Here is a 15,677-nt window from a genome sequence, read left to right on the forward strand (position 1 = left end):
AGTCCTAGGCATTATATCTTTCAGGAACGTTTTTAGTATTTTCCACATGCGACTGTTAATCTGTATATTGAAAGTAAAATCAATACATTGATGTTAATGATCTGGAAACATCCTTGTCGAACAGTGTAAAATTGCTTTCAATTTCTGACCACTCATTCATTACCACTTACTTTAGATTTCTTAAGAACTTTTAGTGCATAAACAGGAGTTGAAGATTGTTTATCAGTATTATTTTCTTGTTGTCCGTGCTTATGTTGTTGCTTTTCTGCGGCGTTCTTATCAATAACTCTGAAAACCACACCGAAGGCACCCTTAGCTACCAAATGGTCTATATGAAATTCACTATTACGACTCGACTCTTTAAAGTGTGAACTGAAAATGGCATTTGTTAGAGGTTTATGCCATTGCGTTTTTGATCGGCGACTATACTGTAGGGTATTGAAGCTAGAAAAAAAAAACAATCGGAAAAAGTACATATTAAAAATACATTTAACAAAAATAATAAGAAATGACTATACCTTTTGCGCGAAGATTTTTGCCGTTGCTTAAATGAGTGGCGACGTCCCGATGTTGAAAAGGACAAATTCCAATTTAAACTGCCCAGACTCCAGAAAGAGGCCTAAAATTGAAAATGAAGAAAAATGTTAACGAATCTTTTGAAAACAATTAAATGTAAATATTGTAAATATTAAAAGTAAATATTGTAAATATTGACGAAAGTCTTGCAAGTTGTTGTTGTTAATATATTAATATTGGTGCGGTACTTTTTTGTTCTGTTCTTAATAACAAAAGCAAATAAAAACATGAGTCAGACCATTGCCTCTGAGGGCAGTCAGCGTAAATAATCACACGGCCGCTCTGTTAGTTTCTTTAACCTTTTTTGTTTCGTTCTTTCTTTCTTCGTGAAGGTTTAGCTCTCTGATGACTTTCATATAACATGTTATTAACGTAAAAGCTTTGTTAATTTCAAATCAATATGGGGGATTTTGAAGTACATTTTATTTCAATGATGCAATGTTTTGCAATTATCAATTTCAAGTACTCACGAAGGGAATGCCTTTTGGGGAAGTTTCTAATCAATTATTAAATTCTGGATTTTTCATCAGCAATATTTTGTGGGATATCTTAGATGTAAGCACGGATTTTTTGCAAATAATTTTTCATCCAAGCTATAATCGAGGATTTTTGTAGAATATTGTAATGGGACACCTAAGTCATAATCGTTTTTTTTTTTTTTTTTTTTTTTTGTAAAAATAATTTTCAAAGGTAAGGTGGATCCTTTTTAAGATTATAAGATCTTGAGGCATCCAAGCTAAAATTTTTAATATTTTTCATTGGATATCTGAGCTATAATTTGAAGAGATGAAGGATGCTTATTTCGCTTTCTTTGACCGTTTTGTTTTTCAAAATCTTAAACCCTATGTTGGGGAGGAACCAGAAGAATTTTGCGATCTCTACCATCTTTATAACCGATCTTGTGTTGATGGAAATTTTAAGATGTACCACGTCTCAATGGAATCGGACGTTATTTTCGCGCTTTATGAGCTTTATCTCTTCTCAAAATTGTGACCCTTTGTGGGGGAGGTACAAGAAGGAGTGAACCGTTACAGACCTTGGATTAATAAAAATATTGTGATGTGTGTAATTTGAAGACAGTCGGACTCTTACATCAACTTTTTAGAAGACTTATAATTATTCAAAATTTTAACCCTTTATGGAGGAGGTCCCAGAAGGAGTGGACCGATATATTCCATCTTTACACCAGACTTTAGATTAATAAAATTATTGCCATGTGTGTAATTTGAGGGCAGTCGGACTTTTACATCAACTTTTTAGAAGAGTTACAATTATTCAAAATGTTGACCCTTTGGGGGGAGGTACTTGATGGAGTGGTTCGATATTGTAAATTTTCGCATCTGACGTAGAACTGATGCAAATATTCGGATTCGCAAAGTTGGAGTAAAATCGGATTATCCTTTCTTTTTCTGTGCAAAAAAAAATATATATTTTTGAAAATTTCGACCATTTGTGGGGGAGGTACCAGAAGGAGTGGACCGATATATTCCATCTCAACACCAGACTTTGGATTAAAATAAATATTGGGATGTGTGAAATTTGAAGACAATCGGACTCTAATATCACATTGTAGAGTGTTGTAAATATTAAAAATTTTGACCATTTGTGGGGGAGGTACTTGACGGAGTGGACCGATATTGTCCATTTTCACACCTGACCTAGCACTGACGCAAATATTCAGATTTGCAAAATTGGAGCAAAATCGGATTGTCCTTTCTTTTTCTGTGCAAAAACTTTTCGACGTTTTGTGGAGGAGGTACCAGAAGGAGTTGGCCGATATTGCCCACTCCATACTCGATCTAAGTTTGACAAAAATATTACGATGTACCAAGTTTGGACAAAATCGGATACTCCCTTAGAGAGTTATCGTGCGCCAGACAGACGGACGGACATCGCTAGATCGACTCAAAATGTTCTGAAACGGATTTGATCCAAAAAAAACCTAGGGCCTAAAAACGTTATTTCGACTAGGCACGTTTTGACCGTATCAAATGATATATACCCTCTGAGCCATATGGATGAGGGTATATATATTTTTATACCCTCAGCCATATGGCTAGAGAGGGTATGTATCTTTTGATACGGCCAAAAGTGCCTCATTGAAATAATGGTTTTAGATCCCAGGTCTCTTTGGATCAAATCCAAACATTGACTTCTTTTTGGTTTAATAAATTCGAGCATAAAATTTTTGATTCAAAAATTTCACTTACACTATTCACTATTGCAGATTCACTCGGACAAGTAAATGTATTCCAAAATTTCTCAGATCTTTCCAAATAAATGTTAACAATAAAAGGAACACTTGTTGTTTAAATGCACCACTGACAGAATTGTTGTTTTTTTTTTTTCTTCTTCTTTAGATTCACTGCATACGTTTAAGACACTTGACTGCCACTGGATTCTGAATGAAATTCATTCAAAACAAATAATGAAATTTAATCGGACATGAACAATAAATGCACTGCTGTCATATCTTTGGCCGATTAATTTATTTCAAAATTTAAAAAAAAAGTTTAGATATTGTTTATGCAAAACACACAATCGGCATTTGGCGAAAATCATCAGTCAGATCAAATTCTCAGCTGAGTGGTTGCTTGGTACGTGAGGTAAGGTGTTGCCTGTCAATTAGGGTGAGATGGCGTTGTAGATGTTTTTATTTTATTTTTTTTATTTTCTTTATTAAGGAAATCCAAAGGTGCTGGAAGGAAACCAATACCGATCGATTTATTTTGATGTGAACCGATGACAACGTTTCAAAATTGAACTGTGACGACGATGTTAATTCGAAAAGGGAATTCTATAAACTGTGAAGATACTGCGCGAATTTTGTTTTGAATTTGATCGTAGCACATGGCACAAGCTGGCTAGGCTAGCTGGCTGGCTGATTGTTGTCTGCGATGATTCTTTTGCGACTGTGGCAAACGCAAGCATTGTTTGTTTTTTTTTTTTTTTTTTTTCTTCGAAACGCGTGAGGAAAAAGGGGAGCCGATAACTAAAACACATTTCAAATACAACAGCAGCGCAGCAGAGGCAGCAGCAACAACACTAACAACAATAGAAAAATCAGCTGGCTGGCTGGCTGACAGAGATATGAATGGCAAAATAGTGAAATCAAAACAAAACTATAAACAAATACAATGGTAGAGAGAAATGCTAGAAAATACAACAACTTTGTTATTTCCATTTACTCTTTTCTCTAACCCTCCCTCCTTTGCTCTACTATCTGGTCATATACCGAGCTATTGTTGTTGATTGTTATGGTTTGGCCATCATAATTTCGATTTTCAAAATTTTTACGTACACATAAGGAAATAAAAGCAGAAATTTCGCTAAAATAACAATAATAACAACAACAAGAAAAGCATGTTATTATTGTTGTTAAATTAATTCGCAAAAACAAAATATATTAACATAGTTGTTGTCGTTGTCTCGTCATAATATTTTTGTTGCAGCTGCAGCTAATCAGAGTACAAAAATCGCTAAATGCCAGGAATATTGAAGAAGTGCATTTTTCCCATCCTTCTGAATAACGGAGGTAGGTAGAGGTACCTTCCTCTATGAAGGAATGGTAATAGATATTATACAACTATAATTTTGAACATTTTTAATTTGCGCGGCATTCAAATAAATTAGACAATCGGCTACTTTTTTATCGGCTACATATGGCTACAGAGGGTATATATAATTTGATCCGGCCAAAACCTGCCTCATCGAAATAAAGGTTTAAGGCCCTAGGTCTCTTTGGAATAAAACTGTTATAGGACATTTGCAGTCGATCTTGTGATGTCCGTCCGTCTGTCTGTCTGTAGCCTGGCTAGTACGCTCTATAACTCTCGAAGGGATTATCCGATTTGGTCCAAACTTGGTACATCGTAATATTATTGTCAAACTTAGATCGAGTTCGAAGATGGACAATATCTGTCCACTCCTTCTGGTACCTCCGCCACGAAAGGTCGAAATTTTCAAAGATAATATTTTGCAGTACAGAAAGAGTAAGGATTATCCGATTTTGCTCCTACTTTGCGAAAGCTAATATTTGCAACAGTGCTGGAACAGGTGCGAAAATGGACAATATCGATCCACACCATCAAGTACCTCCCCTACAAAGGGTCTAACATTTTAATAATTATGTTTTTTTAAAGTGTGATGTAAGAGTCCGATAGTCTTCAAATTACGCACATCACAATATTTTCATTTACCCAAGGTCTGGCGTAAAGATGGAATATATCAGTCCACTTCTTCTGGTACCTCAACCACAAAGGGACAACATTTTGAATATCCATGAGTCTCATAAAACGCGAAATAACATCCGATTCCCTTCAAACTTGGTACATCTCAATGTTTCCATCAACACAAGATCTCTTATGGAAATGGTAAAGATCGGACCATTCCTTCTGGTACCTCCCCCACAAAGGTTTAGGTTTTGAATAATCAAAACGATCATAAAGTCCGAAATAAGCATCCGATTCTCTTCATATTTGACGCATCCCATTATTTCTACTAGCACAAGATCTGTTATAAAGATGGTACAGATCGGACCATTTCTTCTGGAACCTCCCCTGCATTTTTTGCAAGAAGAGAACAGACCGTTCAAGTACCCCAAATGTACAGATTCAGCTGATTTGGTTGGAAGAAACCTACAAAATATCGAAAATCGAGACTACCGTTTTATGGGGGCTATACCAATTAGTGTACCTAAATCGAACATTTTTTGTAAGGAAAGAATAAATCTACCGAGAACCCCAATTGTCAAGTCTCATCTAATTTGGTTGGAAATGATGGCAGAAACCTTCAAAATGCCGATAATCGGGAGGTACCGTTATATTGGGACTATACGAATTGGTGGACCTAAATCGAATAAGTTTTCCGAGGAGATGACAGACCTACTAAGAACCTCAAATTTACAGTTTAGCTGATTTCATTGGAAATTGTAGCAGAAACCTTCAAAATGCTAAAAATCTGGAGGTACCTTTATATGGGGCGATCAGCATTCATATAATATAAACCTTTGTGCCAAATTTCTAACGTGGACTATACGTGATTTCACGGACATACGGGTATCGCTAAATCGCCTTATAATTTCATTCTGACCAAGAATATATACACTTTTTAGGGTCTCCGACGAATATTTCGAGGTGTTGCAAATGGAATGACAAATTTAATATACCCTCCATTTTATGGTGGAGGGTATGAAAAGGTTCACAAATAAAAGGTAAAATGCGGAACAAGTTGAGTTTAGGGGCTATGCTCGGATCATTTTCAATTGTTTATAACTGTTAGGCATTTTTAACCTGATTACGGCAAAGTAAGTTATTCGTGGGCAAATACCCGGTTAATCGATCCGAAAGACCGGATACAAAATCCGGTTTCTATACGGTTCTACAAAATTGATATATGTTATTTGAACCGGTTCCGGAGTAATGCAAGAAAATTGTATTTTTATACCGGAATCTTTCCAAAAACCCCTTAAAAGTTCAAAATGGACCCATAATAAGGTATTGAGATCAGCATACTACATTATAGCCTCCACTCTTGACTTTCCAAATTGGTAGCAAATGTTCTGATATCTCTTGTAGTTCCGGAGATATTATTGATAATAATCATAAAATTGACATATTTTCCACAAATATGTATTCAAACTTTATAGCTTTTTTAAACAGACGGCCTTTAGTCGAGGCTTGAGGTTTTCTCCTCCAAGGTATATCCAACATCGGCTACGCAATCCATAGTTTTTGTATATAGCTTATTTAAGTTGCCGGCCTTCGGCAAGGGCTTGAGGTATGTCCAACACCGGTTCCGCGATATTTATTTTTTTAAAAACTTTATAACTTCTTTAAGTAGCCGTCATCCGGCCGGGACTTCAGTTTTTTTTTTTCCTCTGGGTATGTCCAACACCGGCTACGCGATCTATCATTATTCTAAACTTTGTAAATTTTGTAAGTAAACGACCTTCGACGGAGCTTGAGATTTTCACCTCTGAGGTATGTCCAACACCGGCTAAGCGATCCACAGTTTTTCAAAACTTTATAACTTTTTTAAATAGACATCCTCGGCCCGGGGCTTGAGATGTTCTCCTCCAAGATATGTCCAACACAGGCTACGATTCATAGTTTTTCTAAACTTTATAAATTTTATAAGTACCCGGTTTTCGGCCGGGTCTTAACATTTTCTCCTCTGAGTTATGTCCAACAACGGCTACGGGGATCATAGTTTTTCTAAACTTTATAACTTTTGTAAGTAGCTAGACGTTAAAGTCAATATCTTCGGAACTTCAAAGCTATAAAGGTTAGATCCATATATCCATAGTGTTAAAAATCTCAATTTCATGTGGCGCCAATTTGGTTCCAAAGAGCCATCCTTTAGCCAACTAGAGATTCCACTGTCGCCCCCGCAATTTATAGATCCAGTATATCAATTAAAAAAATTTCCAGAATATATATTTCCCATACTAAAATTACTTCCTAAACCACGGTGAATCCCACCCTCCCTTTTCTGTACTCTTTGTGGTTTTTCTATTTTGTTATTGAAAAACAAGTCTACACAGAAAAATATCAAAAATAATACGAATTTAAAATATCATACTACTATCGTATAATGTGAACAACAATAATAATAACAACAGCTACAACAATGAGAATAATAATAATAAAACTAACCAGACTTTAATGAATTGAAATGATAACGCCACCGGCGGCGGTGGCAGCAGCAGCGGGAACGATGTGAATAACAACAAACTATACTACTACCCATCCTACATACTTACATATGTGACGCATTGGGAATAGTGAGTGCATTGCGAACTAGGCCCGTCCGCATGTCTCAAAGGTAACGAAAAAAAAAGTGACAGCAAACACAGCCAGACAATTACGACGTTGTTTGCATTTTTTGTTCTTTTACAAGTGCAAGGTAAGCGTCTTTGGCGGAAGTGTTGCCATTTCAATTTCTAAAATAAAACCCATAATCATTACCCTAGATCAGGACCCGAAAAATGTTCACAGAATGCAAGGGATATCAAGGTACCTCTTCACGAAAATATAAGTTCCTAGTGGCCAATGTTTTTTAAATCAAAAAATTATCTCCTTCGTTTTTTGCCTCACCATGCCTACAGCGACAACACTTAAGTGCCTGTCTGATGAAATATTCGTGAGAAATATTATCAGATTTGCGGCTGATGAAATTGAGCATCATTAAAACAAAGAGTGAAAACAAAACTAAAACGGAAAGATGAAGAGAAGACGAAGGTGTGGGGAGACTGTAAGAGATCCCCTATGTATTATACTATTCCCACAAACATCCGCAGGAGGGGCAAGGGGAATCTCTTTTCATATCAATCAATGTAGTTAAATGTTACAAATGCAAAAAAAATTTAATATATTCGCATATAATTTTTAAACTTGACCCAAATTATCGAAAATAAATAAGAAAACAGAAAAATCGAAATTCCTCTTTTTGTGTTATTATTTTTTTTATTTTTTATTTTTTTTTTTTTTTTTTTGGCGTAAACCAAAAGCGTAAATTTATTTTGTGCAAAGTCACGACAACAACACGTGTATGTAGTACTTTTCGCTGTGTTGTCGTGGGAAATGTAAATACAAGTTTTCCTTCAACACATTGGGAAAACTAAGTGATCAGTGGCCATTCTATTGTATTTGTATTTGACTTTTCTCCACACCCACACATCCTTCTCGTTCCGTATAATTTACATTGCGTGCAAATGTAAACATAAAGTTGCTGTCATTACCCATTTACAGTTTGTAAATTGGAAGGTCATTTACACTGACACTTGGCCCATTGAACGATACAAAGTGAAATTGGGAACATCGTTACAGCATTGGGTCAGTGAATTAGGACAAGAGATTAATTCGAATGTAAACATTTGAATTCTAAAATTCAAAGAAGTATGTTAGCCTAAAGATCGGATTACTCAATCTATATATATATGAGGGTAGAGTGATGAGGAGTCACAGACTGACTGAGGGCCTGGGGGAGTAAGGGCACTAAAAGTACTCAAATGTACTAAAAACTGAATCCAATGTATTGGACAAACGTATAGAGGTAATATTCTGATATTTGGAATGAGGGCGTTTTTGGGGTGTAGAATAGTTGTACAATTTTTATATCCTCAGCCATATGGCTAGAGAGGGTAAATATCATTTAAAACGGCTAAAACGTACCTCATAATTTTTTTAGACCCCAAGTCTCTTTGGAAAAAATCCGTTTCAGGACATTTCGAGTCGATCTAGCGAAGTCCGTCCGTCTGTCTATCTGGTTGGGTGCTGCGCACGATAACTCTGGAAGGGAGTATCCGATTTGATCCAAACTTGGCACATAATAATGTTATTGTCAAACTTAGATCCAGTTCGGAGATGGGCAATATCGATCAACTCCTTCTGGTACCTACCACACAAAATGTCAAAATTTTCAGAAAAAATATTTCACTGCACAGAAAGAGAAAGGATAATCCAATTTAGCTCCAACTTTCCAAATCCTAACATTTGTGTCAGTGCTAGGTTGTATACGTAAATGGACAATATAGGTTCACTCCATCAAGCACCTTCCCCACAAAGGGTCAAATTTTGTACAATCAAAACTCTAGGCACATCAGGCCTAGCTGCATCATTTATGTGTAATCGTAATTAAAAGAGGCGGAACTATTTGTCTACCCTCAGCCATATAACTAGAAAGGGTATATATAATTTAACACGGACAAAACGTACCTAATCGAAATAACTGTTTTAGGCACAAAGTCTCATTCGACCAAATCCGTTTAAAGGCATTTGGAGTCGATCTAGCTATGTCCGTCCGTCTGTCTATCTGGTTGGGTGCTGCGCACGATAACTATCGAAGAGAGTAACCGATTTGATTCAAGCTTGGTACATCGTAATATTATTGTAAAACTTAGGTCGAGTTCGGAGATGGGCAATATCGGATCACTCCTTCTGGTGCCTCCCACACAAAATGTCAAAGAAAATAATTTACTGCACAGAAAGTAAAAGGAAAATCGGATTTTGCGTTCACTTTCCGAATACTAATATTTTCATCAGTGCTAGGTCAAGTGCGAAAACGGACAATATCGGTCCACTCTATCAAGTAACTCCCCCTTTTATATAATGTGATATGAGTGTCCGATTGTCCTCAAATCACACACATAACAATATTTTTATTAACCTAAGGCCTGGTGTGAAGATGAGATATATTGGTTCACTTCTTCTGGTACCTCCCCCACAAAGGGTGACATTTTTGAGTATGCATGAAGCTCATAATACGGGAAATTAACATCCGATTCCATTTCGACTTGGTACATCTCAATATTTCCATCAATACAAGATCTGTTATAAAGATGGTGGAGATCGGACTATTTGCTCTGGTATCTCCCCTTACTTAACCGAAACCCGGCTCGTGAGCTGAACATATCGCAATATTCCATTCGGCAAATATTGAAACATGAGCTCACCGTAAAGCCATTGAAATTCCGAAAAGTGCAAGAACTTAAACCGCAACAGAAAAAAAATAGACTCAAAAGAGCTGTCGAATTTGGTTTTCTCCGCTCCGATTTGAAAACATTCGTTGTCCAGCAGTTTGTAAACAAACAAAATGATCGTGTTTACTTGCCAAAGAGGTCAGCTGAAAATGTGCACCTTCGGTTGGCCATCAGGGCTCAAGCGCCGGCCATAGTGATGGTGTGGCCCGCAATAACAGCCGATGGTCGCTCTCCGCTCGTATTAAACGAGCATGGCATCAAATATTATAGCGAAAATATTCTGGAGGGTGTGTTAAAGCCTTGGAGACGCAACATTTTGACCGCAGACCTTGGACATTCCAAAGGGACGCAGCATCATCGCACTCAGCACGCGCCATCCAAGAATGGTTACAAAATGAGTTTCCTCGCTTCATTTCCAGCGCACACTGGCTACCAACATCTCCGAATACCAATCCGTTGGACTTTTGTGTCTGTAGTATTTTTGAAAGCAAGGTTGGCACTAAAAAATACCAAAGTGTCAATCCTCAAGCTTCGCCGGGAATGGACCAAAATACCGCAGAGCAACATTCGGGCAGGGTGTGACGGTTTCATTGGCCGTTTGAAGGCCATAATTCGTGCCAAAGGTAACCAATTCGAACAAATCAAAACTTATTCTAAAATTTGATGATATTTCCGACATTTTTGCTTTCATTCAATAAAATTTAAAAAAACGTAAAAATTATGGCGTTTGACTTGGTTGCAGTTTTTTTTATCTCACCCTGTATCTGCGAACCCCTTCTGGTACCAACACAGGGTCACAATTTCCACAATGTATCTGTCATAACTTGAGAAACAAGTCGGCGATCCTTTAAAACCGCCATAAATGGTCAACAGTTTGAATAATCATAACTCAAGGCCGGGGGTATACATCTGTCGACAAAGCCACTTAATACCATTTTACTCCTTTTTTATGAAGGTTATTGAAAATTTTGAGCCTTTGTTGGGAGGTACCAGATTTAGTGGTACGACCTATCCCATCTTCATACCAGACATATATAGTTTTTAGAAACATTGGGATATACGAAATTTCAAGACAATTTAACTCTCATCTCACAATTTATAAGATTTGAGATCATTTAAAATTTTGACCCTGTGTGAAGGAGGTTCTAGAAGGATTGGGTCTGTATTTTCCATCTGAATCAGTACAGATACAAATATTAGGATATGCAAAGTTTGAACAAAATCGAATGATCCTTTCTTGTTCTATGAAGAAGGTGTGTACCGATATTGTCCACCTCCAAACTCGATCTAAACTTGACACGGTCCAAAGAATCTTGGGGTTATTTCGCTGAGGCACATTTTGGCGGTATTAAATAATATAAAGCCCCTGTAGCCATGTGGCTGAGGGTAAAACAAATTTTCTCTTTTGAGAGAACATTTCTGCACTGATGTTTTTAACGCCTTAAGAGCTTATAGTCCGAAATTATAAATTTAAGAAATTCCTCTGTATAAGTTCGCATCATGGCAATCCATGGGACATTTAGTACTATTTATTACTTTTAAAAGTTGAGTTTCCAAAAATACCTTTATCCTAACATGAGACATCAAAGTAGTTAATATAGCATAGTAGGACGAATGGCATGAAAAGAGCAAAAAATTAGGTCGACATATTTCTTTGGAAGAGTGAAGAGATAGGTAAAAAGATATCGGTCTGGTACCTCCTCTAAATTGTATATAAGGTTCCCAGGTTAGGGGTATATATCTGCCAACGAATCAGACTATTTTTTACTTGAGTTTTTTTTTAAGAAAATTATAATCAGTCTTTAGGTTTGATTAACAAATTGACCTTCCGTGTCTCCTTTACCTAGCAATTTATTGATTTTTTTATATTTTTTTGCAAAGTTTATTAAACTTTAATTATACATTTCTACAATTAGTATTATTTCTTTTCACATCACGATTTTGTTTATTCATAACCTGAATATGCAGACGACTAGTTGGGTATTGTGCGCTATAAACAACTATCGCCGCATTCCAAATTACTTATTTGTTTATTTATATTTTCTACTTTAAAATGCGTAATTAAAAGAGGAAGAGCGAAAAAATAACAAACAAACTAATGGTAATGGTCTAAAAATAGAAAACGAAAACAATGTATTAACAACAACTGCGGTCCTACCATGGAATTGAGGGTATATTTTGATTTTCATTGGGTTTGTAATTTTTTGAAAAAAAAATGTGTGAGATTACTAATTCGACTAAGTAAATGTTCAAAAATTTGCACAAATCTTAGGTCTAAAGCAAGGTGCGCCAATATTTTAGACTTGCGTTCTGAGATCATTGCAGGGAAAACAACAAGTCTATTTTTCTTTTTATACTCTACACCACATAGTGGTAAGGGTATAATGTCTTTGTGCATTTGTTTGTAATATGGAGAACGAAGCGAGATAGTCCCATAGTTACTTTTGAGGATCTTCATAGAATCACTTTATGAGTCGATTTATGCTTGTCAGTCCTTCCGTCCGTCTGTCTGTCCATGTAATTTTGTGAACAAAATGCAGATCGCATTTATTATCAGATTAAGATGAAATTTTCCAAACAATATTTGTTTAGCCCAAGGACAAACCCTATTGAAATTGGAAAGAATCGGTTCAAATTTAGATATAGCTCCCATATATATTATCAACCGATTTGAGGTTAATTGTGCACCAAATGGCCAATATCAGTTCAAATGACTTGTATTTTGTCACAACCGACCGAATTCAGTCTACAATGAAGTACACCAAATTTCAAATCGGGTCAGATATAGCTATAGCTCCTATATATATGTTTCATCCGATTTGGAATTTTAAATCGCATGCGTAAAATGCACTCCCCAAAATGATTCCGGGCATCAGATACTGCTCGAAAATATCTCTGTCAAATTTTATCGAGATAGTTTCAGATTTTTATATAGCTTCAATATACATGCTCATCGGATTCTACGGTTACTGGTCACCATATATGTAATATAAGCCCAAATTAGATAGATTTTTTCATATTTAACCGAACTTTACCATTTTTCGAAACTCGGTCCGCTATATCCATTACTCCAATAAATATTTTTATACCCTCCATAGAGTATATTAATTTTAGACCCAAGAAAGTATATATATTCACGATCAGTGTAAAATTGTAAGACGATATAGCCTTGTCCGTCCGTCCATCCGTCTGTTGTAATCACACTACAGTCAAAACGAATTAAGATAGGAAATTTTGCACAGATCTGTCTTTTATCTGCATGCAGGTCAAGTTCGAAGATAGGCTATCGGTCCACGATATCGTATACCTCCCGATATTTGGTATTTTAATGATTTTAGCCAAATTTTCAAATGGAATTGTCTGAAACTCTACTCTCTGAGTACTTTACCCCTGTAAGGAAATTGTCTACATAGGTCCACGATATAGTATATCCCCCCCATATAACGATACCACCGATATTCGGAGTTTTAACGATTATAACCAAATTTTTCAACGGAATTATCTGAAAATTCACCAAAGGATTTCCTTGTGAGTACTTTATCCCCTGGGAGAGAATTATCTATATTGGTCCACAATATCGTGTGGTCCACAATATCGTGTAGCCGCCATATAACGGTACCCCCAAATATTCGGTATTTTGACCATTTCAACCAAATTTTTCAATGGAATTGTCTTTAAATCCACCAAAGGATTTCCTTGTGAGTACATTACCCCCTAGAAGAATTGTCTATATAGGTCAACGATATCTTATATCCCCTATTTTGATGATTTTTGCGACGATACAGGACTACGTCTTCGTATACCCCCCTATATAACGGTTTTCATTTGAGAGGTATTTTCCTCCGGATTTTTCTTTTTAAATTTTTTACGTTTCTTCTTTTTACATTTTTCACGTTTCTTCCAAATGGTGGAGGGTATAAAAAGTTCGACCGAAATTTGCTACTATTTCACTTGTTTAATATAATCCTTATCGAAGTCATATTAAAAAAAAAAAAACCTTATCGAAGTCACTACAAAGCTATGCTATTTGGTTCAGAGTTCAGACTAAATACGCATAGTGGTGTAGGATATCATATAGTCGGCTCCGCCCGACTTTCGACTTTCCTTACTGTTCTTTATATTTTACGATTAATGATGAAACAATTATAATATATTAAAACTGAGTTTTTATAAGGTTAAAGAACTAAGAGAAATTGGTGAGCTAGTTCTCGTTGTTCAGCAGGGTTGGCCTTATTAATTTAAGACAGAATTAAAATTGCATCTTTTTTTGATGCTTTATTAGCTTTTTGTCAACTATTTTGATTGAAATTAAAAAAGTACTTTAAATTTTTTTTGTTGATGTTTTATAAAAACTGATATAAAATGGAATTACCTTTAATGTTGGTAAATTTTCGTGTTTGATCTAAAGGTAGTATAAAGTTTCCTCCATATTTTTATCTTATAGGCTCTTTACCAGATTTGAGGAATTGTGAAGGCATTATAATTCGATATATTCGAAAATATATATTTTTTTATCCCCGTCTATTACGATTTATAAGTTATGGCTATTGTTTTTTTTTTTTTTTTAATTTATTTATTTATTTTTGCAAACACCTTTTTACTCCCAAAACACGATTTAGTTGTTGTTGTTTAACCTGAATAGATAGGCACTAGACAGAGGCTACATTTGTTTTTGTTGAGATAGTGTGTTGTTTGTTTGCGATAAATGATGACTATCGCATTCCAAATTATTTGTTTATTTTTCAAAGTCTAAAATGCGTAATTAATTATAGAGGAAGGGCGAGAAATAACAACAAACTAATAACAACATCCCATAGAAATTGCAAACCAAAACAAAGTATTGGGTGTTGTGTTGCAGCACGCGTGTTCATGAATTGTTTTCAATGCTCATGCGGATATTGTGAATTAAATTTGTAAAGGCCGAAAACTGATGACACTGGCGACAACATTGTACCTGTTTTTTAAATTTGAACCAAAAAACAAAAAACATTTTTTGAAATTTTTAAATTATAATTTCTTGGTTAAGAACGACCTTTAATAAAGTTAAAATGTTTTTCTAAATTATTTGCAATACATTTCTTATATAGGTCCCAGAATACATCAAAAGGTCAATAATAATAATTTAGTTTAAAGCACTTCATGTGGGTTTATTCAAATTTCTCATACGAAGCATCATTTTAGAAGGATGATGTCAATACAAAACCAGTAAAGAAAGGCCAAAAATCGGACGGGCCGACATTTATATACATATATAAAAAATAAATCTTATAAGGAAATTATCATGATAATTTCAAAGTGAAAACTAAATTTGACGGAAGCTGTCAAATTTCGACTCTCCCGAAAAAGTAATTCCCGATGGAATTCATTTGTGATAGTGTGATTTCTTTAGATTTGGCTGGAAAATAGCACTCTAGCATTTAAATGTGAATAATTTTTTTTTGTGCGCTCATTACCGTGATACTGATAGCGTAGCCCGATGTCAGGGAAGTGGACAGAAGAAAACAGCAACATCACCAGAAACGGTTCGAAAAGTAAAGAAGCAACTTGATCGAAAACCGCCTCGCAGTGGCCGAAGACTGGTTCTTGAGATGAACATATCACAATATTCCATTCGGCAAAT

General features: G+C 35.6%; 1 protein-coding gene across 2 annotated transcripts in view; it reads right to left on the bottom strand.

Annotated features, from left to right (window-relative positions):
- Positions 1-15,677, bottom strand: part of LOC101888941 (serine/threonine-protein kinase S6KL) — a 166,384-nt gene that overhangs the window by 134,507 nt on the left and 16,200 nt on the right. Inside the window, exons 1-3 of one of the 2 annotated variants that reach the window (XM_059121788.1) lie at positions 815-838; positions 519-619; positions 171-444 (exon numbers count right to left, since the gene is read on the bottom strand). In XM_059121788.1, the coding sequence (XP_058977771.1) occupies positions 171-444; positions 519-619; positions 815-817 (378 nt within the window). In that variant the 5' untranslated portion in view covers positions 818-838. Of the gene's footprint in view, positions 1-170; positions 445-518; positions 620-814; positions 839-15,677 lie in introns of those variants that run through there. The other variant, XM_005181829.4, reaches the window with a different exon arrangement.

The sequence above is a fragment of the Musca domestica genome, unplaced genomic scaffold, assembly GCF_030504385.1.
Source record: "Musca domestica strain aabys unplaced genomic scaffold, Musca_domestica.polishedcontigs.V.1.1 2, whole genome shotgun sequence".
In the NCBI taxonomy this organism is placed as follows: Eukaryota; Metazoa; Arthropoda; class Insecta; order Diptera; family Muscidae; genus Musca; species Musca domestica.